At 58.1% G+C, this 25,677-nt stretch overlaps 1 protein-coding gene across 3 annotated transcripts; it reads left to right on the forward strand.

Moving 5' to 3' along the window:
- The first annotated feature begins 2,211 nt into the window (after positions 1-2,211).
- Positions 2,212-23,432, forward strand: LOC111527614 (angiotensin-converting enzyme). 3 transcript variants are annotated; one of them, XM_023194013.2, is made up of 25 exons: positions 2,212-2,491; positions 3,080-3,247; positions 4,153-4,246; positions 4,912-5,055; positions 5,476-5,667; positions 6,228-6,325; positions 6,697-6,869; positions 7,569-7,792; positions 8,142-8,286; positions 8,573-8,671; positions 8,963-9,085; positions 9,445-9,656; positions 10,346-10,482; positions 11,665-11,823; positions 12,088-12,175; positions 13,754-13,897; positions 14,045-14,236; positions 16,060-16,157; positions 16,315-16,487; positions 18,542-18,765; positions 19,029-19,173; positions 19,470-19,568; positions 21,508-21,630; positions 21,893-22,080; positions 22,211-23,432. In XM_023194013.2, exons 1-25 carry the CDS (start codon positions 2,240-2,242, stop codon positions 22,438-22,440), a joined length of 3,924 nt encoding a protein of 1,307 aa, XP_023049781.1. In that variant the 5' UTR covers positions 2,212-2,239; the 3' UTR covers positions 22,441-23,432. The 3 variants fall into 3 exon arrangements, with proteins under 3 accessions (XP_023049781.1, XP_023049782.1, XP_023049783.1); XM_023194014.2 differs by lacking the exons at positions 2,212-2,491; positions 3,080-3,247; positions 4,153-4,246; ... (7 more) ...; positions 8,963-9,085; positions 9,445-9,656 and adding an exon at positions 9,964-10,181; XM_023194015.2 differs by lacking the exons at positions 2,212-2,491; positions 3,080-3,247; positions 4,153-4,246; ... (8 more) ...; positions 9,445-9,656; positions 21,508-21,630 and adding an exon at positions 9,967-10,181.
- Positions 23,433-25,677: the final 2,245 nt, after the last annotated feature.

Genomic DNA, 25,677 nt, shown 5'->3' on the forward strand with positions numbered 1-25,677 from the left:
ACTGAAGAAGCTGGGGGATTTAACAAGCCGTTCTAATGAAGCTTTACAGTGAGGGAGGTGAAGGGTGATACCTCCCCCAGCCCTGGTGGCAGCTGCTCCAGGTCCAGGAGAAGACTTCGATCATCTTCCAACCCTGTTGGAAGTGGAGGTGGAGGCTGTTTATTGCTGACACAGCCCCTAACCCAGGGTCTACAGACACTGTGGAAATGCCTTGCAGTCAGACGGGAGAATGAACCAGCAGAAGCAATGCCCGCCCTCCATCCTCCTGAACAGGGTTCTCAGGAGCTCTTCGGAGTCGAGGTCGGCCTCTGGCTGAGGGGCTCTGGAGACAGGTTAGGCCTCAGGCTCCTCTCCTCTCCATTCATCTCCCCTCCCTTGGACCCCTCCTTCAAAAGCTGACAGAGCCCCACTCTCCTCTCTCCCCTACCCAAGCCTCTGTCCACACAGAGGCTGCTTCCTCCCAGAAGACAGCAGCTCATTTGCACACAGACACCCACGGCCCTCAAAGCCTGGAAGACCAAGCTGTTAGGACCCCTGAGAGCAGGATGGCTCCTGGGAGGAGAGCCCGGGTCACCACCTTGCCCTCCCCTGGCCCCTGGCCCTCCATGGGGCTGCTCTGATCACAAATGTCCACCCACGTAGCCGGCCCTGAAGTGCACCCACGTCCCCTGGTATCCACTGGTTCTCCAAGCCAAACTTGGCAGGGAGGAGTTGTGAGGGAAAACTGCAGGTCCGGAGGGAGGCTGGCAAAGCCGGCCAGGGCCAGGCCTGACCCCAGCTCTCCTCTCCTGGCCAGCGTTTAACAAGGCACTGCCTTCTCCCTCCAGGGCTAGGGACAGCCACCTCCTTCCTCTCCCCACCGCCCCCTCTCCCCTGGCACCACGTCATCTGACAAGACAGTGCGATCTCACTGGAGGTGCACCTCACAGGGGTACGCCGGGTCACAGCCTCCTGCACGCACTCCACGCTGCACGGGAAGGTGCACGCGTCCCTCAGAGCCACAGACACCATCCCCCACTCACCCAGAAGCCCAAGTGATTCCCAACAGCCCCCAGCAGCCTAATGGGTTAGGGTCTTGGGAGCAGCTGTCCTTGGCTCCTTCCCTGATCCCACCGCTCAGCTTCACCCCGCGGTTCCTCCATTGCCCCACCTCCCACTGCGCCCCAGGGCCTCTGCCAGGGTCAAGGGGCCTCCCGCCTCTCGGCAGGCGCCATGGTGCAGAGGCCTCCACAACCGCCCTGTGCGCCAGTAGGACAACACTGTCCTCCTTCCCCCACACTTGTCACTTTGAGGGACACGTGGATGAGACAGCAAAAGACAGGGGAATGTGGAGACCTGAGGTGACTTGGAGCAAGCCTCTCAACCTGAGTGGCAATTTCTTCATCTGTAAAATGAGGGGGTTGTTCTTATCTCTGAGGCTTTGTGTCACTCTCAAAGCCTGCCAGCCTCGGGTTCTAGGATTCTGTTGGGATCGTGTGTGCTGTTTTCTGCTGAGCGACTGACAGGCAGCCTGTGTCCCCGGGGGAAAGAGGGCAGGGGCTCCAAAGCTCCTACGCTCCGTGGCTCCGGACTCTCTCTCCCTGGCAGCACCCCGCCCCAAGCCCCAGGTGTGCCGGCCGCCCTGAGCCTTTCCAGCACCTCCCGGAGGCGCCTGCGGGACACCTAAGGTCCGTCCCCCCTCCCGCTCCTCTCCCCCCCGCCACACCCCCACCTCCGGCAGGCGACGTCCCCGCCCCTCGACCACGGCCTGGTGAAGAAGCCGGCCAGGCCCCATCAGCCCCATCCCCGCCGCAGGAGCGGCGCCTGCGGACAGCTCCTGGGGCCCCGGCCTTGTCACTCCGGAGGCGGGAAGCTCCGGGGGGTCGGGCCGGGAAGATCCAGCCGGAGGCCGCTGGGCTCTCCGGCCCTGGCCGAGGCTGCGCGGCCGCACGGTGGGCAGGCTCGGGTGTTCTGGCAAACTACCGGGTCCCCATCTTCAAAAGAGAGGAGGCCCTTTCTCCAGCTTCCTCTGCGGGAGCCCGACCCAGCCCCATCCCGCCACCCTCGGACTGCACCTCGGCCCCTCCCCGGCCCGCGCCCCTGCCCGGGGCGGGCCAGGAACCAAGGCCCGCGTCGCGGGGGACTTTGGAGCCGAGGAGGAAGCGCGGCGGGGCGGGGGCGGGGGTGTGTTGGGTTTTATAACCCGCAGGGCGGCTGCGGCGCGGGAGAGGGGGCAGCGCCGAGCACCGCGCACCGCGTCATGGGGGCCGCCTCGGGCCGCCGGGGGCCGGGGCCGCTGCTGCCGCCGCTGCTACTGCTGCTGCTGCTGCCGCCGCAGCCCGCCCTGGCGCTGGACCCCGGGCTGCAGCCCGGCAACTTTTCCGCCGACGAGGCCGGGGCGCAGCTCTTCGCGCAGAGCTACAACTCGAGCGCCGAACAGGTGCTGTTCCAGAGCGTGGCCGCCAGCTGGGCGCACGACACCAACATCACCGCTGAGAACGCACGGCGCCAGGTGGGCGCCCGGGCCCGGGTGGGGGCGGGGCGGGGCCGCGGCGGCCAATCACAGCGCGCGGCCGGCTTGTGGGGCGGGCAGGCTGGCGCCCTCGGCCCGAACCCCACCCCGACCCCCCACCCTCGCCCCAACAGTCAGCAGCCGGGGGGCCCGAGCGCCGGGCTGCGCGCACGGCCTCAGCTCCCAGCATGCACGAGTTGGATGGATGAGGCGGGCTGCTCCGAGGCCGCGCCCGCCTTTGCCGAGGGTGCTGGACTCAGCTCTGTGGCCCCGGCGCTCTCGGGCCGCTGCCTGCTCACCTCCGGACGCTGTCACTGTCACCGCACTGCACTGTCCATTCACCCTCCACTCGCCTGGCCTCTTTTGTGGTCCTAATTTCTGCTCCACCTTTCCCATGAAGCAGATTCCTTCCAGAAGGAGGAAGCGCGGCTTCCGCAAACTAAGGTCTCCCGCAGGGATCTCCCCAGGGCTCGGACTCTGGAAGCACTTGCCCTTCCTCCCCTCCCCCAGCACCGTGGCTTCCCCTCTATGGCGTGCATCTAAGCGGGGGTCCTGCCTACACCCTACCTGCCCTCCTGGTGCCTATAGGAGGAAGCAGCGCTGCTCAGCCAGGAGTTTGCCGAGGCCTGGGGCCAGAAGGCGAAGGAGCTGTATGAACCGATCTTGCAGAACTTCACCGACCCGGAGCTGCGCAAGATCATCGGAGCTGTGGGCACCCTGGGCTCTGCCAATCTGCCCCTGGCTAAGCGGCAGCAGGTGGGCTGAGGGCCGAGGGAGAGCTTGGGGGCGGCCTCCCAGTGCCCCATCGTGGGGGTTGGGGGAGAGCAGCCCGTCAGGGAGGGAAGGACCCTGGGATCCACATGGGCCCTGGCAGAAGGGAAAGCCCAGGTAAGCACAGAATAGCTTTCTGAAGCATTGATTTTTCTTGGAGATGGGGTGGGGTGTTACTTTCTGTTAAAGGAAGCATTCTGGAGTAGGAAGCCAAAATCAAATACGCCTCTACCTAGGCTGGTTTATGAGCTTCCTTGGAAGGGTTGAGAAGGGCCGGGCGCGGTGGCTCACGCCTGTAATCCCAGCACTTTGGGAGGCTGAAGTGGGTGCATCGCTTGAGCCCAGTAGTTCAAGACCAGCCTGGCCAACATGGCAAAACCTCGTCTCTACAAAAGAAAAATAATAATAATACCAAAAATTAGCTGGGCTTGGTGGTGCGTGCACCTACAGTCCCAGCTACTATTGAGGCTGAGGTGGAAGGATCACCTGAGCCCAGGAGGTCAAGGCTACAGTGAGCTGTGATTGCACTACTGCACCCCAGCCTGAGTGACAGTGTGAGACCTCCCTCCCAAAAAAAAGATAGAGAGAAAAGGTTGAGAAAGACTGAGAAGTCACCAAAGCCAGAGAATGGGAGGAATCTGCCCTCACTGCAGGGCGGTACCAAGCTGGGACTTGACCCTGACCCTGACTTTCAGGACTCCTGTCCCCCACTCCACAGGCTGCCTCCACTGGCAGGGGACTCGTGTGTTAGTGATCAGAAGTGCCCCGGTGCCACTGAGTGGCCTTGTCCAAGCTACATCCACTCTGTGGGCTCCTTCTTCTAGCAGCAAGGGGAGGGCAGATGTCCCAGGGGTTGGTCACCAGAACATTCCTCCCCTCTGACTCCCCAGTACAATGCCCTGCTAAGCAACATGAGCAGGATCTACTCCACCGCCAAGGTCTGCTTCCCCAACAAGACTGCCACCTGCTGGTCCCTGGACCCAGGTACGGCCCCTGCGTCTCCCCTCTCAGAGGTGCCCTAGTGCTCCCTCATTGCCCTGCTGCACTCGGGATCGTGCAGTTGTGTAGGGTCTGTGGAGAGAGCAGGTAAACCCAAAGGCGTTGCCCTTCAACTGGGGCTGGAGGGTGCAGATGCCCCCACACCCTGCTTCTCTTGGCAAGTGGACTTCCGGAACCTCCAGCTGCAGCCCCCACTTCTGTGTGTGCCTCGGCCTCTCCCATCACCCCTAGACCTTCCTCCTGGCTGCCTGGTTTCCCCTTTCGTGGGTCCTCTCACTTTCCCCAAGAGCCCTCAGGCCAGGGACCCCTCTTGGCTTCCCCTTAAACCCCACTCCAGCACCCTTTATGAGCAGCTTCGAGGAAGGCACTCCAATAGGCCACCAAGTGTCTGCCTGGGTTTTGGCCTTTGGGTGTCCCCTTGGTGTCGACCGCCTTAGGTGGTCATGTCTCTGGGGGCGGAGGCCCTGCCTGGGTGTTTCTGTAGCTCCTGGCCACCTCCCATCAGGCCTGTAGGTGGCCCCTGGCTCTGGGGGCACCGTGATGTTCAGGAAGCTGGTGGGAGCAGTGAGGACTGGTGCAGGCTCTGGTGAAGGCCGTTGCAGACTTCAACATGGAGGCCTCCTCACCGACCCTGCCTGCCTGTGTCTCAGACCTCACCAACATCCTGGCTTCCTCGCGAAGCTACGCCATGCTCCTGTTTGCCTGGGAGGGCTGGCACAACGCCGCGGGCATCCCGCTGAAACCGCTGTATGAGGACTTCACTGCCCTCAGCAATGAAGCCTACAAGCAGGACGGTGAGCAGGCCTCTCCCCGTCCGGGAACTGCGCCAGGTGCCCGCTCTCAGCTGTCTCCCCAGAGTCCCAGCCCAGAGCGAGGTAGAGCAGCTGGTATGACGATTCTAGCAGGCCCTGAGTTTCCCAGAAAGTGGAGGTGGGACCAGCCTGCACCCAGTGTGCCTGGACTGTGCTGCTGGCCTGCCCCACATGGCTGTCCTGCCTTCGCTTCTGGCCCTGGTGCTCCTCTTTTCCTCTGGGAACCTCCAGGATCTGTTTAGCTGGCTGTAGCTAATTAGAAATTGTAGAGTGGCAACCCTCAAGCCAATTTTCCGGCTATCTGCAGATCCACGGGCCTCGAGCCAGTGGAAGAGCCGACTTATAGCTGAGAGGCTGAGAGGCCTTTGGCCTGAGCTGCATACCCCACCCCCACGCCCCCAGGCTTCTCAGACACGGGGGCCTACTGGCGCTCCTGGTACAACTCCCCCACTTTTGAGGACGATCTGGAGCACCTCTATCAACAGCTAGAGCCCCTCTACCTGAACCTCCATGCCTTCGTCCGCCGTGCACTGCATCGCCGATATGGGGACAGATATATCAACCTCAGGGGACCCATCCCTGCTCATCTGCTGGGTAAGGACCTGGCCTTGCCTCTGCATGAGTCCCAGGGAAGTGTGGGTCCAGGCATAGGGGTGGGGGATGTCCAGGGTAAGGGAAGGCAGGTTGTGACCATCACGTCTCACATGTGTGGGGCATCGTACTGTTTGCTTCACATGCAGGAGACCATTCATGTTCCCACTTTACAAGTGGGGACCCTGAGGCTCAGGGCCGTGAGGGACTTAGTGGTCAGAGAGCTAGGGGTCAAACCAAAGGCTCTGGCCCTGGGTCCAGTGGAGGAGCCATCAGCCTAGCTCATGCCCAAGGAAACAAGCGCTGTGGGCCTGCCTTAGGATTGAGTGGCTGGGATCTGGCACAGCCAGAAAGGACAATGACAGCATCTTGCAGTCCCAGGACATGTGGCCCTCGGAGGAGTGTGGGTGGGACTGCTGTGTGAGATTTCTGGCCCTAAGCCAGGCCTGCAGCCCTTGAGGGCCCCAGGGTGTAGGTGCTGGCCCCAGGGTCCCTCAGCGACTCATGGAGAAGCAGGCACAGCCAGGCAGGGAGCCAAGCTGTCCCCTTCTTTCCTCATCTAGGAGACATGTGGGCCCAGAGCTGGGAAAACATCTACGACATGGTGGTGCCTTTCCCAGACAAGCCCAACCTCGACGTCACCAGTACTATGCTGCAGCAGGTAAGCTCTGGGCTCAAGCCTGTGGTGGCGGGGGTGGGGTGCAAAAAGAGGGAGTCAGAGATGGGCACAGAGGTGGGAAGGGGTCAAGTATCAAGCAGCAGCTTGGTATGTCTGTAGCTGCAGTGAGCTGGGGTCAGCCCCCTCAGTGAGGTGTCAGCTCCTCCCTCCAGGCTTCACAGTGGCCAGATGAGAGCAGCAATGCACTTTCACTCATCTGCTGTGGGCAGCGAGGGCCCTGCCTCTGGGAATGGTGGCCACAGAGCAGAGAAGCTTTCCTGCACAGGGAGTTGACCCAAGAGGGGGATCCCAGCCCTGTCCCCAGGCCAGCCAGAGTGGGCTCCCCCTGACCTGTCTCCACACCCCGCCTCCAGGGCTGGAATGCCACGCACATGTTCCGGGTGGCAGAGGAGTTCTTCACCTCCCTGGAGCTCTCCCCCATGCCTCCCGAGTTCTGGGAAGGGTCGATGCTGGAGAAGCCGGCCGACGGGCGGGAGGTGGTGTGCCACGCCTCGGCTTGGGACTTCTACAACAGGAAGGACTTCAGGTCTAGACATGGGAAGAGCAGGGTTCTGGGGTTTGGGGAAAGGCAGGCAGCCCAGGTGCACGGAAGCTGGTTCCCAGGCCTGCCTCTACCCTAGCGCTGGCCAGGGGCTGGATCTATTCCAGGGTGAGGGGACATAGGAGGCCTGTTAGTCCACCTTCCCTGGCAGCTTTGGCAAATAGTCATCTCTGTACCTTGGAACGAAGGAAGAAGGCCCAAATGGTGGTGAGCCAGGGCGGGGTAAATAATTTGCTTGTTTCGGCCAGGCGCGGTGGCTCACATCTGTAATCCTAGCACTTTGGGAGGTCAAGGTGGGTAGATCACCTGAGGACAGGAGTTTGAGACCTGCCTGGCCAACATGGCAAAACCCCTTCTCTACTAAAAATACAAAAACAAATTAGCTGGGGATGATGGCGGGCACCCGTAATCCCAGCTACTTGGGACACTGAGGCAGGAGAATCTTTTGAACCTGGCAGGCGGAGCTTGCAGTGAGCTGAGATCGTGCCACTACACTCCAACCTGGGCAACAGAGTGAGACTCCATCTCAAAAAAAAAAAGATTTTGCTTGTTTCTACTGTGGTTTCATGCCCCAGGGCAGCACCCTCCTCATTCCTGTCTCTCAGGTGCCAATCTGCCCTGTGCCCTGGCCCTGCCCTGTCCTGCCCGTCCTTCACCCTTACCCTCACCCTCTCTACACCCCAGGATCAAGCAATGCACACGGGTCACGATGGACCAGCTCTCTACAGTGCACCACGAGATGGGCCATATACAGTACTACCTGCAGTACAAGGACCTGCCCGTCTCCCTGCGCGGGGGGGCCAACCCCGGCTTCCATGAGGCCATTGGGGACGTGCTGGCGCTCTCGGTCTCCACTCCTGCACATCTGCACAAAATCGGCCTGCTGGACCGTGTCACCAATGACACGGGTATGGGAGGGCTGAGAGGCCCCCACCCAGCCTCACCTAAACCCCACTCCATCCCACAGCAGGACCTCACTTGCCCCACTCAGCTCTGCCCTTCTTTCTGCCTCCCGGCCCCAGGTTAGGCAGGGTTTGGGATCCACCCAGAGCCTCACAGTGCACACTGAGCCCACCTCAACAACACCCGGGGGTCCTCTTCCAAGCAGGGCCCAGGGTCTTGAGGACCAGCCTTACCTTCTCTACGTCTCCCCGGCCTCTCTTCCTGCTGCCCCCACCAACCCACCACTCTTAGGGGACCCTCTTCTCCCTATGACCTCTGACTTCTCCCCTCTCCTCTCATCTCATCTCCCAACAGAAAGTGACATCAATTACTTGCTAAAGATGGCACTGGAAAAAATTGCCTTCCTGCCCTTTGGCTACCTGGTGGACCAGTGGCGCTGGGGGGTCTTTAATGGGCGTACTCCCCCTTCCCACTACAACTTCGACTGGTGGTATCTTCGGTGAGAGGAGGGATTGAAAAGCCTTCTCCCCACCTAGCCCTCCCCAGCCTCCTGGACAGCCAGGCACCTCCTGCCCCAGCCAGTTCTAGCCTCTCCTCGCTAATGATGTCCCCCTCTGTGACCCACTGCCTTCTCCTTTCCTGCCTGAAACTCCCTCCTCCAGGAAGTCTTCCCCAGTTCCTCAGGATAGGGAAGGCTTGTTGGGTGGAAAAGCCTTTTCTGCAAAAGCTAAATCCATCTGTGTGCAACCTCTAGGCCCTAAGACAATTTGACCATCCTTTTCCAGAACCAAGTATCAGGGGATCTGTCCTCCTGTTACCCGAAACGAAACCCACTTTGATGCTGGAGCTAAGTTTCACGTTCCGAATGTGACACCATACATCAGGTACTAGCACCCCTACCCCACCCCCCAGTACTGTCACACCCTCAGTCCCCTTCTCCTCCTCTTGTGATTCTAGCTGCCTCATCCCCAGGGCTTGTCCCCATGCTCCTCCAGACCTCAAAGGCCTGGAGTTAGAGCGGCCCTCTCTCCTGAGCCTGTCTTGGGTCTCTCTTCTCCCCTAAGATAGCTTCTGGTCCAGCCTCTGCCCTGCAGGAAGCTGGATGGTGCCTGGGCAAGGGACCCCTGTTCCTGGCCCCCCACGATCTTCCCCTAACTCCCACCCTGTGCCTGCAGGTACTTTGTGAGTTTTGTCCTGCAGTTCCAGTTCCATGAAGCCCTGTGCAAGGAGGCAGGCTATGAGGGCCCACTGCACCAATGTGACATCTACCAGTCCACCAAGGCAGGGGCCAAGCTCCGGTGTGTGGCGGGAAGCGGGGGGAAGTGGGAGGCAGAGGGGAGTGGCCGGCAAAGGGTATGGCAGGGGGCGACTGGCTGCTCCGACAGGGTGGGGGGTGCCAATCACAGAGCTGGACTGATGTGGATGCCTGTCTCCTCGCTCTCTCATCAAGTATTTATTGAGTAGGCCTTCTGGTTGGCATGGGGTGAGACAAATGCCCCCTGCCACCATCACAGAGATCCCAGGCCCCAGGGTCTTACTGCTGCAGTTTCTGCAGTCCATTGTGGGGGCGGAAGTGGCCAGGGGCATGTGGGCTGGAGTCCAGGAGCAGACTCCAGCCTGAGTCCCCTGTGCCCATGGTACCCACTCTGCCCACCAGGAAGGTGCTGCAGGCTGGCTCCTCCAGGCCCTGGCAGGAGGTGCTGAAGGACATGGTCGGCTCAGATGCCCTGGACGCCCAGCCACTGCTCAACTACTTCCAGCCGGTCACCCAGTGGCTGCAGGAGCAGAACCGGCAGAACGGCGAGGTCCTGGGCTGGCCTGAGTACCAGTGGCGCCCACCGTTGCCTGACAACTACCCGGAGGGCATCGGTAAAGCCCTGAGTGAGGGTGGTGGGGGGCTAAGGTGGGTCCTCAACTCTGGGCTTGGCCCAGGCCCCAGGTTCCTGGTCAGCTCCTACCAGCTGAGCCCTGGTACCCTGTCCTGGAGGGCCAGGCAGCCCCCCAAGCTCATCAGCAGTGCCTGCAAGTGGGGACAGGCATGTCTTTCCCCCAGCATCCTAGAGAGGGTGTGCTCAGACCTGAGGGCCCCTCCCCCTCCAGAGGAAGCCAGATACAGGGCTCTATGAGGTCACACTGCGGGCTCCGCTCTTATTGGCCAGGGGACGGTGGTTGCAGGGCTCTGCTCTCCTGCGGCTATGGGCCAGGGTTGGGCTACTGCAGGACTTCCCAACCTCCTCTTCCTGCTGCTCTGCTACGGGCACCCCCTGCTGGTCCCCAGCCAGCAGGCAACCCGACAGGTGACAATCACCCATGGGACAAGCAGCCAGGCGACAACCAGCGGCCAGACAACCACCCACCAGGCGACGGCCCGCCAGACATCAGCCCAGAGTCCAAGTGGGACCATGCAGGGGAGGGGCAGGGTGCCAGGGGTGGGAGGGCCGGGTAGGGACAGGGGCAGGGTACAAGGGAGTGGGAGAGGGATAATGGCTTCTGGTGAGACCACAAACCTGGAGAGGGGAGGCAGAGGTTTGTCTCTTTCCCTCCACTCTGTCCCGCAGACCTGGTGACCGATGAGGCTGAGGCCAGCAAGTTCGTGGAGGAATATGACCGGACATCCCAGGTGGTGTGGAACGAGTATGCCGAGGCCAACTGGAACTACAACACCAACATTACCACAGAGGCCAGCAAGATTCTGGTGGGAGCCACCTCTCCACCCCCAAACCTGCGCATGTGCACACACACAGAAACGCTGTCTCACTCACCATGAAGTGGGGCTACCACCACGTTTTAAATTGAATATTTAAAACAATACTCAGTTTCGGGCCAGGTGCGGTGGCTCATGCCTGTAATCCCAGCACTTTGGGAGGCTGAGGCGGGCAGATCACGAGGTCAGGAGATCGAGGCCATCCTGGTTAACATGGTGAAACCCCATCTCTACTCAAAATACAAAAAATTAGCCAGGCGTGGTGGTGGGCACCTATAGTCCTAGTACTCAGGAGGCTGAGGCAGGAGAATGTCGTGAACCCGGGAGGCGGAGTTTGCAGTGAGCCAAGATGGTGCCACTGCACTCCAGCCTGAGCAACAGAGGGATACTCTTGTCTTTTTTTTTTTTTTTTTAAAAAAAAAGCTCAATTTCAGATTCTGGTGGACATTTACTCAATGCCTGAGCAATTCTTCTTTCCTTAAAAATCAGTCTCTGGGAGGCCCAGGTGGGAGGATCACTTGAGGCCAGGAGTTGGAGACCAGCTTGGGCAACATGGCAAGATCCAGTCTCTATTCAAACAAACAAACAAAAATCAATCTCTAGTAACAGAATAATTTGTACATAAATAAGTGGTGCTCAAGTCGTTTTTTAAGAGATTGAAAGCCCCCGTTTGTCTCCTCTACAGAAGAGGCTACACTTCCTCTCTACCCTCACTCCCTGCCTATTTGAGCACAAATTATGCCACAGGGAGCCACACACCTACTGTTCCTTGGCACTTCAGTCGGTTGCCTCATCTTTTTCTCAAGAGCCTTGCAAAATTGGTGAACTTATTCCCATTTTACATATGGGATTTGATATTAACTCTGAGGCTCAGAGAGGCCACAGAGCTGATACCAAGCTGGCTCCTTCCTAAGGACCTTTAAGGGGGTCTTCTCTTCCCTGCCCCTGCCTGGATATGTGCTGCTTGACCACAGGCATCTGGGGAGGGTGAGTACTGCATCCAGGATGTTATCAGCAGTCCAGCTTGCACAGGGTCTTACTGGCAAAGGTTGCAACTTAATCCCATTGCCCTCTCACCACCACCTCCAGCCCTCAGCTCCCACTTGGGGCCTCCCATTCAGTGGCTGCTCTGGAGCTCCTGGGCCCCATGACACTATCCCCCTGTGCCCTCAGCTGCAGAAGAACATGCAAATAGCCAACCATACTCTGAAGTACGGCACCCAGGCCAGGAGGTTTGATGTGAACCACTTCCAGAACACCACTATCAAGCGGATCATAAAGAAGGTTCAGGACCTAGAACGGGCAGCGCTGCCTGCCCAGGAGCTGGAGGAGGTGTGTGGCTCGCAAGGAACAGGGAGAGGGGAATCCTGGGGCAGTGAACCCAACACAGGGTCTGGCCTGGCCTTCACATTGCTTCCTCTTCCTTGTTATATCAAGTCATGGCATCTGCCATGCGACGTGCACCTCAGAATTGCTGAGAAGGCAGTGCTCCCCGGCTCCCCACCCGCCAGCCCATGGGGCCTGGGGGCAGTGCAGGCCACAGAGAGACCAAGCACAAAGGAGTACAGCTCAATGCCTCTCTCCTTCCCCCTGCAGTACAACAAGATCCTGTTGGACATGGAAACCACCTACAGCGTGGCCACTGTGTGCCGCACGAATGGCAGCTGCCTGCAGCTGGAGCCAGGTGAGGGCTCACGTGCAGGCTGAGTGAGAGACTAGGGCTGGGGCTGGCATGGGGCCCGGGGGTGCTGGGTGAGAGCACAGAGTTGGGCTCCCGTCACTCTTGGAGTCAGCGTGCCCAGGAAATGCCCTTCCTTGTTTTCCACAAGGGGGGCTTCTTTGCCCCACTGAGAACCGACACCTACTTCATACCACACCCCAATCTGCTGCCCCTCCCTCAGAACCGCCCTCTACTTAAGGGCATCCGATCTCTCCGGTCCTCTCTACATGTCACCCCTCAGAGCAGCAGGATCTCAAAGTTGTATTTCATGGGCTTGGACTCCACATTGGGGGAACTCGGGGGCTCTAGCTACCCCCGGCCTCCTTTCGTGATCCTGCCCTTGACTTCTTCACTTTCTCTGTCTTTCCTGAGCCCCTCTCCCAGCATGTGACTGCTAAGGAAACTGAGTCACACAGCCGCTGAAAGCACCAGACTAGAACCTGAGTCTCTGATTCCTCTCACTTCCCTCCCCGACCCCGCCACCTCCTGCTGGATAGGAGTAGACAGCTCTTGGCTGTCCTCTCTGCTCTCCCCACCGGCTGGTCCTTCTTACCCCAGCCCGTTTGAAAGAGCTCACCCCCGGCACAAGGACCCGCGCACAGAAACCTCCCAGCTCCCTCTCAACCCACCCTTTCCAGGGCTGGAGAACTTAAGGCATAAACATTCTTCCATGAAGAATCTCCACCCAGAAATGGATCTTTCTGGCCCCCAGCCCAGCTCCCACATTAGAACAATGACAAATAGAAGGGGAAATGGAAAATAAACAGGAGAGAAAGTTTTCCAAGGACAGGGTTTGGCCTACAAGTTGTGGATGTGGGTACGCATGCCAAGTCGGGTGGAGGCTGGCCGGGTGCGGTGGCTCAAGCCTGTAATCCCAGCACTTTGGGAGGCTGAGGTGAATGGATCACTCGAGGCCAGGAGTTTGAGACCAGCCTGGCCAACATGGTGAAACCCCATCTCTACTAAAAATACAAAAGTTAGCTGGGTGTGGTGGCAGATGCTTGTAGTCCCAGCTACTTGGGAGGCTGAGGCATGAGAATCGCTTGAGCCCAGCCTGGGCAATATAGCAAGACACCGTCTCTACAAATAAAATACAAAAAATTAGTTGGATGTGGTGGTGCACGCCTGTAGTCCTAGCTACTAGGGAGGCTGAGATGGAAGGATTGCTTAAGCCTGGAAGGTCAAGGCTGCAGTGAGCCATGATGGCACCACTGTACTCCAGCCTGGGCGACAGAGTGAGACCCTGTCTCAAAAAAAAAAAAAAAGAAAGAAAGAAAGAAAGGAGAGAGGCTCAAGCACGTCCCTCACAGGACTGCTGAGGCCCTGCAGGTGTCTGCAGCATGTGGCCCTAGGCAGGGGACCCTGTAAGCCAGGGCTGGAGAGCCACTCCCATCCTTTCTCCCATTTCTCTAGACCTGCTGCCTATACAGTCACTTTCATGTGGTCTTGCCAATTTTATTCCAGTTCTGAAATTCTCTGAGCTCCCCTTACAAGCAGAGGTGAGCTAAGGGCTGGAGCTCAAGCCATTCAACCCCCTACCAGATCTGACGAATGTGATGGCCACGTCCCGGAAATATGAAGAACTGTTGTGGGCATGGGAGGGCTGGCGAGACAAGGCTGGGAGAGCCATCCTCCAGTTTTACCCAAAATATGTGGAACTGATCAACCAGGCTGCCCGGCTCAATGGTGAGTCCCTGCTGCCAACACCACTGGCGCTCGGGTCCCCTCAGGTTCCTCAGAGAGGTGCTGTGAGACCCCAAGCCTGGGTGAAGGTAGGTCCCTGGAGGAGGCAGGTAATGAGGTGCTGGGAGAGCACGGCTGTCCCCTCTGTAGGCTATGTAGATGCCGGGGACTCGTGGAGGTCTATGTACGAGACACCATCCCTGGAGCAAGACCTGGAGCGGCTCTTCCAGGAGCTGCAGCCGCTGTACCTGAACCTGCATGCCTACGTGCGCCGGGCCCTGCACCGCCACTACGGGGCCCAGCACGTCAATCTGGAGGGGCCCATCCCTGCTCACCTGCTGGGTAAGGGCACATGTCGGGCCTTGAGGAGGGTAAAGGTGGACCACAGTGTGCGTGTGCGTGAGGGCTGGGACAGGGCTGACTAGAGGGTGGGGAGCAGGCTGGAGAGTGAGAGACTCCAGGCCTGGGGGGAAGGTTGCCCAGGCTGGAGAGGGGTGGGCACTGGGAGTGGGGAGGCCCCCGCTTGCATCTGGTTCCACATTCATTGCAGATCTATGTTGGGCAAGTCACCATAGATGGGGGAGAAGTTAATAATCTTGTCCGGGAGACCACAGCACCCATCACAGCAGTGTGTGATCTTGGAGGGTGAGGAAGGGGCTGTGAGTGGGAGTTGAGGAGGCTTTGCCAAGAGGTGGCCTGTGAGCAGGGCCTCGGAAGATGACAGGGTTTGACAGATGGGACGTAGGGGATGAGAGGAGAGGCTCAGTGTTCAGGCCAAGGGAACTGGAACAAAGAAGAACCTGAGAATGTAAATCCACTTCAACCCTGGACCCTCCTTTGCCAAGGGCTGCAATCTCAGATGCCCTGAATGTGTGAAGTAGGCGGTGAGGACAGTAAAGGACGGTAGGCAGTAAGGCAAAGCCGAGGCTACTGGTTCTCTGTCCCTGACGGGCTGTTAGGAACACTTTCCTGGAGCAGAGAGGCCAGACAGGCCCTCAGACCATTTAGAAACCATAAGGGAGGCCCCAGAGGATGGCCTGGCTGCGTGCGGGTCTAGCTCCTACACAGGCTGGGAGTGCAGCCCTGTTCAGCCCCTCTCTGGTGAGACCAGAGAACATCTGGTGATGTCACAGTGGACATCAGTTCACCAACTGGGAAACGCAGGCCCCAGGAAGAAAAGCAACATGCCCAGGGTGGCCTGGGAGCCGGGGCAGAGCTGGCCTTAGAACTCAGCCCCTGACAACTGGTAAAAGGGGAAAGGGGAGCAACCCAACACTGATGCACTGTCTCTCTCTCTGGCTCTCTCCCTCTCCTCTCTCATGTTCCCTCCATCACTCATCGCTCTAAGCCTCTCTCACTGGTTTGCACTTTAGACTTCATCTGATGTCAGCTGAACCTTCACCTCCCTTGGTTAGGAAAGAGCCTTGAGTCCAAATCTGTTTCTGAGCCTTCCACTCATCCTGAGTGTCTTCCTTTTCCTCCATCTTGGAGAACTAGGCTCTTTTCTTACCCTAAACTCAGAGGCATCAGCCTCTCCTGAAGGAGATGGCTGGTTCCTGCCGGAATTGCTGAGCTGCAGACGCCGACCTCAGGTGGTGCAGAGGGGACATGGCAGAGTGGCTGGTGAAGACAGCAGCCTGCCAGCCACTTAATCCCAGCCCTGCCCCTTAGGAGCCGTGGGCCCCTGTTGGGGGGGTCACTGAACTCTCCAGCCTGTTTCCTTTACCATCCAATGGGAACTGTGCCCATACCTGGGTGCAGACAGGATTGAAAGTGAATTCACACAATGCTCTTGGCACAGAGCCAATAAGAGGTGGCCACCAGGGTATAGGTGTTCTGAGGACCTGTAATGTCCTCACAGGTCAGCAGTTGCTAGTCACATTGGTCTCCACTGCTTATGGACAGTGAAGACCACCTGGATTCCCTGATAACCAGCAAGGCCCCCACCTAGAGCAGGGCAGTGATGACCTACTGGGCTGGCTGGATGTGCACACTGAAGGTGGTGTATGTCAGGCGCCTCGAAACTTGCAAACAGTAGGTGCTCAAGAAATGCCACTATAATTAGCAGGACTGGGATCGGGAGCCCTGTTCCTGCAGGAGGGCATTGAGCCTAAGAAGTAACATTTGTCTTTCCTCTGTCTACCATCCCCCTCACTCCTCTCCAGGGAACATGTGGGCGCAGACCTGGTCCAACATCTATGACTTGGTGGTGCCCTTCCCTTCAGCCCCCTCGATGGACCCCACGGAGGCTATGCTAAAGCAGGTCTGCACTGGCCCAGGGGCAGGGAGGCCCTGCCGGGACGGGAGGGGCCCTCTGATTCAGGAGTTTCCCCCAGTTTGGCCCTCCCCTGGGTCCCCCACAGCAGCACACAGTCTGTCCCCAGAACCTCCAGTTTGGGCAGAACTCCCTCTGCTTGCAGGGCTGGACGCCCCGGAGGATGTTTAAGGAGGCTGATGATTTCTTCACCTCCCTGGGGCTGCTGCCCGTGCCTCCTGAGTTCTGGAACAAGTCGATGCTGGAGAAGCCAACCGACGGGCGAGAGGTGGTCTGCCACGCCTCGGCCTGGGACTTCTACAACGGCAAGGACTTCCGGTACATCCAGCTAGAGCTGAGGCCTCGTTCCTGAGCCCCACGGGCAAGGGAAATGAGCCAAGCAAAGGCTCCACTACTGTCCCCCAGCCGGAGCCAGCAGGGCAGGATGGGGACAGGGCCAGAATTTGGGACTGAGGGTCTAGAGAGGCGTTGGCTTCTGGCAGGAAAACCCCATCCACCTGATGGGCTTCTGAAGCACACAACAGCTCTGTCAGCCTGGCCGCTGGGAAGTGCTCAAGGTCCCAGTCCTGGGTTTGAGCGCCGTGGGCTGCCCCGCCTCCCTCCTTCGGAGCTTCTCCCCTGCATGGAGCTGGCCTCTCCCTGGGGGCACATGCTGTGACACGGGGAGGCACGCGAGGATGTTAGGGGCTCTGCACAGATCTACTCTCACCCCTGACAGGCTCAGAAGCTGCCTTCCTTGGAGGATGGCGTTTTAGTTACCTATTGCTGTGCAACCAAGCACCCCAGAGCTTAGCCATATGGAACAATCAGTTGATTATGCTTATGATTTTATGGGCCAGGAATTCAGGCAGTACACAGTGGAAATGGCCTTTCTCTACAAGGCCCCCTCTGTTGGGGGCAGCTCTCTTGGCCAGCATGGCTCCATGTGGGGCCATCCGTCCAGAGCCTCAGTTCTGGCTGTCAGTTGAGGTCCTCGGTTTTTCCCACGTGGCAGATACTGGGGCACATGTTCCCAGTGGCCTCTTGGCTCACATGTTGGGTGCTTAGGGTGGGTGGACTTGAACAGCTGGAGGTGGGTCAGGCATCTCTCCAGGCTAGCTTGGGCGCCCTCCCAGCGTGGCATCTGAGGTGGGCAGATTTATTACCTGGCAGCCAGCATCCCCCACAGCGACCACTGACGCAGCCGGTTCTCGAGGCTAGGTTCAAAACTGGCCCAGAGTCACTTCTGCCATGTTTTATTGGCTAGAGCAAGTCACAAGTTCACCCAGATTCAGGAGAAGAGAAAAAAGTCCCTCCCTCTTGGGAGAAGTGGCAAAGACAATCTGTCACAGCTGAAGTGTCTCTTACAAGGAGAGCAGACACGGGGAGCGTGAAACCAAACCCGATGGGGTTCCCTGGGCTGTGCAGGCCCTTCCAGGCATGAGGACTGCAGCCGCAGGGCTGAGAGGAGACAGGATCTGGGGGATGAGAGCCCTTGTGGGGTCTTTTATGGGGAGTCAGAGGAGAAGCTGGATAGATCCCAGCCTCGTTGTGGCCAGGATGCTGGGCAGCTCTTCCTTACCCCTCCCCGGTTGAGAATGACAGAAAAACAGGATTCACCTGAGCCGAAAGGCTTCCAGGTAGATCCAAGAGAGAATTTCCCGCAGTTTGAATTGGTTTGCAAAACAAGGAAGGGCTGGGTGCGGTAGCTCACACCTGTAATCTCAGCACTTTGGGAAGCTGAGGCGGGAAGTCTGCTTGAACTCAGGAGTTCCAGACCATCCTGGGCAATGTAGTGAGACCCCCCCATTTCATAAAAAATAAATAAGTAAATGAGAACAAGGAAGGATTGATGAGAGACGGTGGAACCTTCTGGTTTGGGCAGCTCTGCAGCTGCCTTCATCCTGGCCATAAGAATTCTTGGGGTGAATAAGTTTGTCGCTGTTGGGCTGCGTGAGATGCAGAATTGCCCACTCTCACCCCTGACAGAAACAGTTGTTTCCTTCAGGGAGCCTCCGTCTTGGGAGACAAAGCATGTGTACATGGGAACCCACCGCCTACACATTCTAGAAAGTACCCAGTGTCCCAGTGCCTCTACAGCAAGCACTTCATACAGTCAGAAAGCAACAGGTGGTGGGGGCTGGAGTCATTCAGGAAAATGAGAGGCAGAGGAATGGCCTGAACGACCTGACGGTAGGGGCTTCCGCCCCCAGATCCCCTCTTTCTCAGGTCACTCAGTGGTTCCCCTTTCCCTCCCTCCCACAGTGCTGTGTCCCCTGCATGCTGCAGTGCTGGGGTCTGTGCTGGGTGTAGCAAGGCCCGCTGTTATTTTATGCCCAGGGCTTCTCACTGTCGTCTCCCAACACCCTCTTCCCCCACTCCACTGTTTCTAGGATCAAGCAGTGCACTACCGTGAACTTGGAGGACCTGGTCGTGGCCCACCACGAAATGGGCCACATCCAGTATTTCATGCAGTACAAAGACTTGCCTGTGGCCTTGAGGGAGGGTGCCAACCCCGGCTTCCATGAGGCCATTGGGGACGTGCTAGCCCTCTCAGTGTCTACGCCCAAGCACCTGCACAGTCTGAACCTGCTGAGCAGTGAGGGTGGCAGCCACGGTGAGAGAGAAGCGGGAGGCTCTGGTGGGCTGAGGACCAAGAAGGGGTGGTGAGCTTGGGAGGTGGGAAAGGGGCACTTAGTGTCCCATGGGCAGAGGTGTAGGGCAGAGCAATGGGGAGGAAGGGAGCCATCTAGACCATCCCAGAGGGCAGGTCGCAGGGCCTGGAAAGATACAGCACCCCCACCCCTCCACCATCACAGGCACACCAGGGCCAAGCTGCTAGGAGCCCGGGTCTGACAGCTGGGCTCCCTTCCCTTGCAGAGCACGATATCAACTTTCTGATGAAGATGGCGCTTGACAAGATCGCCTTTATCCCCTTCAGCTATCTCGTTGATCAGTGGCGCTGGAGGGTGTTTGATGGAAGCATCACCAAGGAGAACTATAACCAGGAGTGGTGGAGCCTCAGGTTCTGGAACACTCCCACAGGATGTGGGCTGGGGGATCTCTGCGGGTGTCTGGATGGGCCAGGGTAGGGGAGTGTGTGTGTATGTGTGTGTGTGTGTATGATTGTGTCTGTGCATATGATGTGTGTGTGTGTAAGTGATGGGGAAAACGGGGTGATTGTGCACAGAGGCCCAGCACGCAGGAGAATGGGGTGCCCAGTGTAGCCCCAAGTGCAGGGACCCTCCTTCAAGTCAAAGCTGCCACCCCCAGCCTGGTTCTCCCCAAACTCACCTTCCAACGTATATTCCCACTCGACAGGCTGAAGTACCAGGGCCTCTGCCCCCCGGTGCCCAGGACTCAAGGTGACTTTGACCCAGGGGCCAAGTTCCACATTCCTTCTAGCGTGCCTTACATCAGGTAACGGGAAAGGCAGGAGGGCACGTTGTGAGAGGCAGTACCCACAGCTTTGTGTTTAAACTGCGGCCGCTGCCCAGTCCACAAGCTCTGCCAGTCAGGGCAGACCTGGGGGAGCTGGCCGCACAGTGCAAGTGCCTGGACCCACTCACCCACTGCCAAGGCGGATGGTGGTTTTCTTGAACATTGTTTTGGTGAGAGTCTGTACCATCCAAACCGTTGAACACAGAAACGCAAACTAATAATTGGCTAATGGTTACCAGACCTTGGTTAAGTAGTTAACGTTAACCATGACTTATGGCTGGATCATGAGCTCAGCACTGTTTTGTTTTGTTGTGCTATTAAAACAAGATTGTGATTCTTTTACTATTATTGAACATTGTCTTTGATACAATTTGAATTGTACCTGGAAGCCCTTCTAGACACTAAAATGCAGGGTTGGAGACCCGGTTAAGTTGGGAGTCAGGGTTAATGGGGCAAGTTACAGTCACAGGCTGGGGTCAGAGAGAACGGGGTTCAAATCCCATCTCCATTACTTTGTTTCCTTGAGAAAATTCCTCAATTTCTGTGAGCTTCCGTTTCCTCACCTGTGAGCCCCATTTCACAGGATGTACGATGGCTAACTTCTTAGCATTCTGTCTCATACACAGCCTCCTCAGGTAGTGGTGGCCAGGACCCCACTATTAGTCACTCTCCACACTAGGTCTGCAGGTCACGTGGCCACAGATGAGTGTGCCCAGTGCGGCTCCTCTCCTTTTGTGTGCCTCAGGAGAGCACTTGCTGAGGGCTAGCAAGGCTGTTTGTGATCTGGGGCCTCCCTGGGAGGCTGGGGGCTAGAGAGACCTCAGGCTGGAGTTCCAGGTCCCCCCCGGGCTACAGGTAGCCCAGGCCACCCAGGAGTCAAGGTACAGAAGGCAGTGAAGGCCACCCCCGGAGGGCTGTGGCTACCCCTGGCCCTGGCCTCCTGTGGTCCCTGGAAGGCCAGCGAGGGCAGGGCCCATGCCCACCTTGCCTCCTGGCACCTGGGATGATGCCAGCACATCATCAAATGCTAATAACTTGATTGTGGGATGGATGAAGTCTGTCCCCAGAGTCCAGGTGCTCCAGGGATGCCAGGAAGATGGCATCCCTGGAGCACCTCAGACAGGCCTGACCTAGACGGTGTTCCAGAGATGACACTTACGACAGGGCTCCCACCTGCCTGCAGGAGTGGTCCCTGGGGTTCCCAGCTGGCGCTGGCTCTCACCCGGGAGCCAGCTGGTGTGATGGCTAGCTTCACAGCTTAATGCAGACAATTCTCCAAACAGGGGCGGGCAAAGGAGATTTGGCTGCTCTTCGCAAAGCACTTTAAGGAAAGACCAGGGAAGTCGGTGGTACATGGCTTGCACCCAGCATTCAAAGCAAAAGGCCTGTGCCACTGGCTCAGGACATTTAAAACCTCTCCAGACTTTAAGCTGGGGAGAATCCTCCAGCCTTGACTGGCAGATTTCTACCAGCGAATTCCTGATGCTTTGGATAAGATCATGTAGGACTGGCTTCCCTGCCCAGACCACCCTACCAGATCCACATGGCCCATTTGGCCACACCTTGCCTTTACTTGCATATACCCCAGGGATGGAGACCTCACTGCCTCCAAAGCCACCTGCCAAATCTCTGAAGGGCTCTGCCCTGACCCCGTGGAGCAGGCCCTCCTGAGATGTGGAGGCAGCCCTGTGGGTGGGAGGCATCCACACAGGCACAGCTAGGAAGAGGCTCAGACAAGGCTAACAGGTGGGGTGGGGGAGCTCACCCTGATGGCAGTGGGCAGGGTTGGGGGGTCTTGGCTCTGCTGTGCCCATATGACTTAGCACATATCACATGTGATGTGCAGGAGGACCTGGGGCCCAGTGGCATAAGACCCTCAACCAACTCCGCCCCGGGCCATGGCCTCCCTCTGCTCCAGGTACTTCATCAGCTTCATCATCCAGTTCCAGTTCCACGAAGCGCTGTGCCAGGCAGCTGGCCACACGGGCCCCCTGCACAAGTGTGACATCTACCAGTCCAAGGAGGCAGGGCAGCGCCTGGCGTGAGTGTCCTCCAGCTCTCCTTTGTTTCCATGCTCTGGCCTGCGCCCCTGGGCTTTTCTGGGAACACTTGCCATTTTGGCTCTTGAGCCGGGAGCTCCCACCTGCAGTGTGATGGCCTGATGTGCCATCTCCTTACGCACCTGGAGCCCTGGGGCCCTGGGACAAGTTTCAGCTGGGAGGGGGTATGGAGAGTGGATGTCAGGTGGGGGCAGGAGGGGCCATGTCCTTCTGACTCGGCCTCCCTGTCTCGTGCCTCCCCAGGACGGCCATGAAGCTGGGCTTCAGTAGGCCGTGGCCAGAAGCCATGCAGCTGATCACAGGCCAGCCCAATATGAGCGCCTCGGCCATCCTGAGCTACTTCAAGCCGCTGCTGGACTGGCTCCGCACAGAGAATGAGCTGCACGGGGAGAAGCTGGGCTGGCCGCAGTACAACTGGACACCGAACTCCGGTACCACCACCTGCCCCACCTCCAGCCCCGGGTCTTAACCCCATTCCCAAGCCCGGCGGCCGCGACCTCGGAGCCTGGCCCTGCCCCACACCCTTGCCCTGCCCATGCTGTCTCCTTGCTTCCCACTCAGCTCGCTCAGAAGGGCCCCTCCCAGACAGCGGCCGCGTCAGCTTCCTGGGCCTGGACCTGGATGCACAGCAGGCCCGCGTGGGCCAGTGGCTGCTGCTCTTCCTGGGCATCGCCCTGCTGGTAGCCACCCTGGGCCTCAGCCAGCGGCTCTTCAGCATCCGCCACCAAAGCCTCCAGCAGCACCCCCAGGGGCCCCAGTTCGGCTCCGAGGTGGAGCTGAGACACTCCTGAGGTGACCCGGCTGGGTCAGCCCTGCCCAAGGGCCTCCCACCAGAGACTGGGATGGGAACACTGGTGGGCGACTGAGGACACACCCCAGCCCACCCTGCTCCTCCGGCCCTGTCCCTGTCCCCCTTCCCTCCCAGTCCTCCAGACCACCAGCCGCCCCAGCCCCTGCCCCCTTCTCCCAGTACACGGCTGCCTAACACTGAGCCCCACCTCTCCAAGTCTCTCTGTGAATACAATTAAAAGTCCTACCCTCCCCAGCTGAGTCTGTGTCCCTCACAGGGAAGCCAGGGACAGGGACAGACTGCTCTCCTGCCTCCTGGCAGTCAAGTGGGTCCCGTTACTGGGTTTCTTCCTCCATCCTCCTCCAGGAGCCGGGGAGAATCCCCAGAGCTCTGCCTCACCACCTCCTGGCCCTGGCGCCTGTCTTCCCTCCAGCCCAGGCAGCCGGCCACTGTCCTGCCACCGCAGGCAGCCCCTGTCTGGCCCAAGCACTGACCCAGGAGGACTCTGGGAAGCAGGCATCCTGGGCTGCTGGCCTCACATTTCCACCGGCAGTGGAGCCCTTCCCTGCCCCACAAGTGGCCAGGTCCCCCCAGGGGAAGACTTCTAGCTGTTATTGGCTGCCGCAGGGGTGAGTACCTTGGAGGGCCTGCTTCATGGAGGTTGCTCACTGGAGGGCACACACTGGCGCAGTGCTTACCTTGGCTGCTGCCCGTACCAGCTCCATGACCCTCAGCTCACATGAACAGCCTTGGCTCTCAGACAACCATTCTAACACTGCCAGTGCAGAGGGGCCTCAGATGCCGGAGTGTGGCAGCTGGCTGCACCTGCACAGCCACCCTGCTGGCATCCCAGCACACACCTCTTCACTCCCCACATTGGAGGCAGTGTCATTTTGAGGGACATTTTTATGACTTTTATGTGTATGTTTATGTAGAAATTTGGAAAATACAGAAAACTGTAAAGAAAATAAAAGCCGTTTATATCAACATCAAGAGATAAGCCCTGTTGACATTTTGGTATATGACTTGCCGGACTTCTTGTTCTCAGCACGTGTATTTTAAATGGGATCACACCATATTTACAGTCATACATCCTTTTATTACTTCATACAACTAGATCTGTTTTACTGATATTTAAATGCCAGACTTCAAACCTGGCCAAATAGAAGTCGGTCCATTTGCTGGGGCCAGGGGCTCCCCAGCCACCCTGGCCCCTCTGTCGAACCCTCGGCCCTGAGTCTCTTCTGGGCTTTGCTGATGGCTTCACCCTAGCCAGGTCCATCTCCCAATATCTGTCCCCCAGTATCCTTAGTCCACAGCTTTTGCCCCCCAATCCAGGTGCCGTGCGTGTCTGTGTGTGTCCGTGTCTGTGTGTATGTTGCATACAGGCTTGGCTGTTCAGGCCCATTCTGTAAGGCAGGATGTGGGGCTGAGGTATTTTAGGATTGAAAGAGGGTGGAAGTTTATGATTACGTAGGACAATGGAATTTATAAACATGTCCTCTAAATAGTTCCAAGCCATCTACCACTGAAGACTTCTTGAATTATCCCCCCTTTTCCCAGCCTATGTTTTGAAAGCTCTTTGTTTACCAAAGGTCATCATCACATAACCCCCTTTCCTTTTTTTTTTTTTTTTTTTAAGACGGAGTCTCGCTCTTGTTGCCCAGGCTGGAGTGCAGTGGTATGATCTCAGCTCATTGTAACCTCCACTTCCTGGGTTCAAGCCATTGTCCCGCCTCAACCTCCTGAGTAGCTGGGATTACAGGCGCCCGCCACCACGCCTGGCTAATTTTTTGTGTTTTTAGTAGAGATGGGGTTTAATCATGTTGGCCAGGCTGGTCTCGAATTCCTGACCTCAGGTGATCCACCCGCCTCGGCCTCCCAAAGTGCTGGAATTACAGCCATGAGCCCACGCCTGGCCCCCCTTTCCTATTTTTATGAACCACAGAGGTTCATGCTGCCTGTCAGAGCTTGTGGGCAGTGTGAGGTCACCAGCTTTCAGCACCCAAAGGACTGTACTGCAGCTGGGGGAAGAGAAACTCCGCACTGCATTGGCCTGGCTAGCCTTACCCTCTGGGCTTTTTGAGATAGTATCTTTTTTTTTTTTTTTTTTGAGACAAAATCTCGCCCTGTCACCCAGGCTGGAGTGTTGGAGTGCAGTGGCACCATCTCGGCTCACTGCAACCTCCACCTCCCGAGTTCAAGCAATTCTCCTGCCTCAGCCTCCCAAGTAGCTGGGCTACTACTACAGGCATATGCCGCCACACCCGGCTAATTTCTTTTGTATTTTAGTAGAGATGGGGTTTCACCATGTTGCCCAGGCTGGTCTTGAACTCCTGAGCTCAGGCAGTCCACCTGCCTCGGCCTCACAAAGTGCTAGGATTACAGGCGTGAGCCACCGCGCTGGGCCCTGATAGTATCATTCTTTAGATGCCTGCCTCTGCCTCCTTGGGTGAGTGGGGAGAGGCAGGGGATACCTGGAAGGTAGCAGAGGAAGACAAGGCGGTAACAGCAGGAAGAGGGGACAGCCCAGTGTTTTCTACCAGTGGCCCTGAAGGCTGAGCTCATCTCCGTGCTGTGGCTGCCAATGCCGCCCCTGGGTGACCAGCTCTTACGTACGCTGGCCACAGGTGGTGGCTGCCAGACAGTTTGTCTCATCTCCACACCCCTCCCGACCCTCCACATTCCTCCATCTGCCCAACCCCCTTCCCACCCACCCTGGCTTTTAACATAAGTGAGAAAGTGGCTACCCCACCTCTGCACTTACCACCTGTGTGACCCTGGGCAGTTCGTTTTTGCAGTCTGCGTTTTCTTTCTTATGGTTCTTATCCACCCTCTCAGGGTTGCCATGAAGATGAAATGAGATGATGTACAAAGTCCTAGTACAGAGTGTCTTCTCTTTATAATGAATGCATCATCTCCTGAAAAAGCTAGCTTCATAACATCCCCAGATCAGCCAAGTCCAGATCAGCCCCCTTATTTGAGACAGGAAGAGGAACTAGGGCAACCGGATGATAGAGCTGGACTGAAAACTCCCATCTCCCAGCTGCCTTCCAGGAACTTCCCCACTACACATCCTTGCACGGTTAGTCAACTGTCTTCTTACTGGGAGCACACAGAGCTTGTCCACTGGGGGCCCACAGCTTGCCTCAGTTTCTGGGAGTACTCAGCCGTCTCCCCGTGTCGCCTCTCCTCATCCTCTCCCTCATCCTCCCTCCCCATGTCGCCTCTCCCTCAT

This window comes from Piliocolobus tephrosceles, chromosome 16 (assembly GCF_002776525.5).
Source record: "Piliocolobus tephrosceles isolate RC106 chromosome 16, ASM277652v3, whole genome shotgun sequence".
Lineage (NCBI taxonomy): Eukaryota > Metazoa > Chordata > Mammalia > Primates > Cercopithecidae > Piliocolobus > Piliocolobus tephrosceles.